At 40.1% G+C, this 4,729-nt stretch overlaps 1 protein-coding gene across 1 annotated transcript in view; it reads left to right on the top strand.

Annotated features, from left to right (window-relative positions):
* rp9 (retinitis pigmentosa 9 (autosomal dominant)) overlaps positions 1–4,729 on the top strand; it is an 11,101-nt gene extending 6,372 nt beyond the window's left edge. Inside the window, exons 4-6 of the mRNA XM_015372260.1 lie at positions 658–749; positions 2,111–2,172; positions 3,985–4,729. Coding sequence (XP_015227746.1) covers positions 658–749; positions 2,111–2,172; positions 3,985–4,183 — 353 coding nt within the window. The 3' untranslated portion in view covers positions 4,184–4,729. The remainder of the gene's footprint in view (positions 1–657; positions 750–2,110; positions 2,173–3,984) is intronic.

The raw sequence follows: 4,729 nt of genomic DNA, 5'->3' as shown, positions 1-4,729 counted from the left end.
ATATATATATATATATATATATATATATATATATATATATATATATATATATATATAGCTTTAGTCTGACAATGAAAGATAGATTGGCTAGTTTAGAGATGTAACAATACATTTTCCAAAGATCTGAATTGAACTAATCTGATAGGCTCAGATTGCTAACGAGTAAAAAAAAAAAACATTCTTTGAACTTATATGTTTTAAGATCTGTGATTTGTTAGTTTTTGGGTTTAGGAAAAGTCCACGTTAGGCATAGATGGTCTGATAGATTAAGTGGGATGATCTTGTAATTTCTTTAGTTTGTTACTCATTTAAAATTTCTAACTCTTTTATAAGACCAGCTGCACTTTTTCTCATTTGGCTTTCAATCTTAAAAAGGAAGAAAACTCAGTATTAGAGGGGGAGACCTTGGATGGGGCAAAAATATCGACCTAGAAAAAGCCTGATCAGTGCTGTTTTAGTTCAGTTATAAAATAGAACAATTTTCCACAGAGTCCTTAATTATATTTACAGTAAATGCGGTAAAATATACCTGCTAAATCTGATTTCAATGGTAAGTGACCTTGTTAAGTCCTTTTCAATTAGTAAGATGTTCTCCAAAGACAAATTCATTTCCTATACATTTACTGGAAACAATTTATTATAATTGTCTTTCTGCAGGTTGGAGATGCAAACGCTACGGTCACAGGACAGGAGACAGGGAGTGTCCTTTCTTCATTAAAGGCAACCAGAAACTGGAGCAATTCAGAGTTGTGAGTTTAACTCTAATTAACACTCCATGCTAAGCTAAGATGACCGCTGGTTCCAGCAGATTCAAACGCAGCTTGACTTCATTGTACAATTGCAATGGAAGAGTATTGTTGGAAAACTCCACAATGTACTAATGTCATCTTTTTTAAGTCTGTCATGGTCTAAAGTTATGTTCGTACCCACCGTGGATTTCACAGCTGGAGCGAATGGTTTCCATGTTATCCCTAGGGAGAGGGAGGAAATGAAAGGAAGTGGAGCTAGGCTAAGGTGGCGAATTTAGCAAAATTCCATCACCGTAACACCTGCAAAGTAGGCAAAGCGAAATTTGCAGAAGTTGAAAGATCTGAACTTTTTTTATAATCGCATTGAAATCCAACCAGGGATCAGATCTTTATTGCAGCTGTGAGCTACAGTAAAGGAGGCAGCGGAGACTAGCTTTTTTTTTTTTTTTTTTTTTTTTATAAAATATTGAAGATGGAGATAATAATGTTGACAATGCACTGTGGTGTATTCGGTTGCAGTTTGCATGTTCTCCCTGAGCATGCGTGGGTTCTCTCCAGGTACTCCAGCTTCCTGCCACAGTCCAAAAACATGACTGTTAGATTAATTGGCTTCTCTAAATTCTCCTTAGGTGTGACTGTGTGCATGACTGGTTGTTTGTCCTGTTTGTCTCTGTGTTGCCCTGCTATAGACCGGCGACCTGTCCAGGGTGTACGCCGCCTCTAGCCCATTTACAGCTGAAGATAGGCACTAGCACCCCTTAAAACCCCGGTAGGGATAAGCGTGACAGAAAATGGATGGATGTTGACAAAAGAGAAAGTGGGGGATGCTCTTAAGAGGTTTAAGATGGCTTGAAAAAAACATATTTTCATTTAGCCCTAGAGGAACTGTTTCGTTGTCCTACTTCCAGGCACCGACCAGCTGCCGCCTTCTCTCCCTGGCTCTGGTGCTCTTTCTCTGCCCGTTAGATTTTTCCAATCTACCGCTGTCCTCCTCCGTTCCCCCTGTGCTGCAGTTTCTCTAGTAGGGGGCGTGGTTGGCCGCCTCGTCCTTTTGCTCCATATCCCTTTGCTCCAGAACGCCGTCTGTTGTCTGCCTCATCTGTCCCCAAAACGGGTTAATTTTGGGTCGCAGACGGAAGCTCTGGAAAGCGATTGTGACACAGCTATAGCTCCTGAACCCCCAATCTGGAAACATCCTTGGTGTTTGGTGGACCAAGGGATGTCGGCGCTGATGCTTTTGTTCACCTTTCAAATGTAGAAAACGTACTGCGATTCATTCGTAAATTCAGTGTCAGCCATGTTTTGATATGAACAGTTGGAACTCAATTTCTTTCTTTAAATCACCTGCTTTTATTTTTCAGGCTCATGAGGATCCAATGTATGACTTAATCCGAGAAAACAAAAGAAACGAAAAGGAAACCAGGTAAACTTGTTTATTTTTACTCAAACATTACGCTTATAGAGATAAAACTACAGAAAGAGACGTCGAAGAAAGCCTTCTTTTAGACACAGCTGTGTAGTTTGTTTGCTGCTCCTCCAGTAGGTTCTGGCTAATCTCAGATGACCTGGAAATAATGTCACAGTGGCTGGTTCGCTGTGCTTTTTTTTTTTTTGCTAACAAATATGGTTTGACACCAGGACGTTGGAATATGAGGATAGTTCACCATGAAAAGGCGCTGTGGGGGTGCTTGAGTGCATGCAGAGCAGCAGCAGCAGCACGATCACATGCGAGTGTCTCAGCTTGCATTACAAAAAGGTTATTTAAAGGCCAGGAGCATTTTATAGTTTTACCGCTGCAGCTCTTAGTCATGTCGGCTTTTTCTTTAAAATGAAGGCATTAGAAGCAAACCTCACCTGCTGGGTTTTGTCCCTGTTTGTGTCTTTGGTCATTTCATAGATGTTCATAGAAAGATGATGAGGAGGCGACTCTACTTGGTTTCTAATCCCCGTCCACATCACATTTATTTTTTTCCTTGGAGACTCTTAATGAGTGACAAAGGAGTGGCACCTCTGAGAAACACATTTTATAGCTCCTTGTAGAACCTAAATCAGGGTTAAAAGCTGCTACTACACAACCGTGGACCAATAAATGACTATTGATTACTTCTGTGATGTAAGGACAAGTAGTCTGTAGGTCTGAAGAAAATCGTTGCAGTGAATGTTGCTTCAGCTTTCCCTTTTCTGGTCGAGTCTGTTCCTGCTCTATTTAAACATTCATTAAAAGGATTTTTCCCATGGGGAATTTAAAATAAGCTCTTCTGGCTGAAGCTAGTTTAATAAAGTCATTGTTTACAATAGCCAGTGTGTTTATTTCAGGTTCTGGGGTTAAACATGTTTGGAAGTTCAGCTGTAGGCCATTATTTATTTATCTTTTTAAGGACTCCACCCTGAGGACACTTGAAGAATTAACATTAGAAGTGTTCTGATCTTCACTGCTGGAAGGATTCCCATAGGGTCGCTTTTTAGTAGCTTTTTTTGCTAAATCTCATAATACATTTTCTTGCACTTGAGACTCTGGGTAATGTTTCTCTGATTTCGGAGGGTTAGTTGTTTTTTGGTACATTCTCCGTCTTTTTATAAGATAGAAGTTGTTGTTGGGGTTGAAGGGGTTTGTTTTGTCTCAAAGAACTAGAAATGAAGCTGTAGGTGTGGTGTCAATATCATTTACTGCATTTCTCTACGGTGGTGGGGTGATGGATACTTTGTGGAGGCAGTACCATGCTGTGGGGCTGAATGCACTTTGGACCCCACAGAGTGGCAGAAAGAAAACCATTGTTGGATGCAGGCTTTGAGAAGTAGTCCCATTGGCTGTTTGCAGAAAACTTGGAAAAAAAGATGGCTTAGATGAGAGAAATATTCTGTGGAAAAATCCCAGCACTGCTCACAACCCAAGACAAATTCCCCCACCATGGTTGTGGCTGATCTGGGGTTGCTTGCATTTTAAGAAGGGGTTGGAAATATGCTCAGAGTTGAGGGAAAGAAGGATGCAGCTGAAAACAGTAACTCAGCAGTTGAAGCAATTTTTAAAAACCACTCATAGCTTAAATGAAACGTTAGCATATTCATGTAATATTAAGTACAAGCATGTTACTTTTACGACTAGATTTAATTCTGAACTGAATCTATGAACAAAAGGAAAGTCTGGCTTCTTATTCTGATGGTTTGGATCTGATATTTAATGTATTTTCTTCCAGACCTGATTGTAACACCACCTCCTTTTATCCTCTCTTTGCAGGATCCAGCAGCTGCAGCAGCTGCTCCAGGATACCACCTCCTCTTCCTCAGACTCGGACAGCTCTTCCTCATCATCGTCTTCAGACCATCATCGCAAGAAGAGGAAAAAGAGGAAGGACAAGAAGAAGAAGGAAAAGAAAAAGAAAAGGAAGCGAAAACACAAATCATCCAAAACTACTGACAGCTCAGATTCAGACTGAGATTCTCATCTTGAAAACTACATTCTCTCAATGTAGGAAAAGTCTTGAATAGCAGCAGCTGTAGGTGTTGGACTTCAGAATCCAGTTTGTCCTCCAGAGTGCACTGCAGAGACTCTTTTAAGCTTTTCTCTGCAGGTTCCAGCAGTAAAACACATTCGCTGTGCATGTCTTCTCTAAACTGTATCGTTCACCCCATCAGCATGACCTATACAGAGAGTCCAAGGTTCCATTTCCAGAGATAGAAACGTCATCCAGAAGTGTTTTTGTTTCTGTTATGTTTACCTGATCATTTTATCAAAAGATGATTGTAATGTGTTTATTTCCCTGAGGTGAAAATATTTCAAATGAAAAGCTGCAGTTGGTTCATGTTTTCCACTGAAGCCAGAATGTTTTGAATGGTTGTAACAGCCCAGAAATGTTTGGAATGGTTTGAGGTTGGACTATGCTTATTTGCTCGAGAGAAAAAAAATCCCACAGAAATGAGAAAAGTTATGTGAATAAACTTTCTGTACCGTGAGGATGAAGAAGGAGAGTTCTTTCCCGTGT

Source organism: Cyprinodon variegatus, unplaced genomic scaffold (genome assembly GCF_000732505.1).
Source record: "Cyprinodon variegatus isolate N-32 unplaced genomic scaffold, C_variegatus-1.0 Scaffold71, whole genome shotgun sequence".
Taxonomy (NCBI): domain Eukaryota; kingdom Metazoa; phylum Chordata; class Actinopteri; order Cyprinodontiformes; family Cyprinodontidae; genus Cyprinodon; species Cyprinodon variegatus.
Note: the sequence above shows the minus strand (reverse complement) of the source record. Positions and strands in the feature narration are given on the sequence as shown.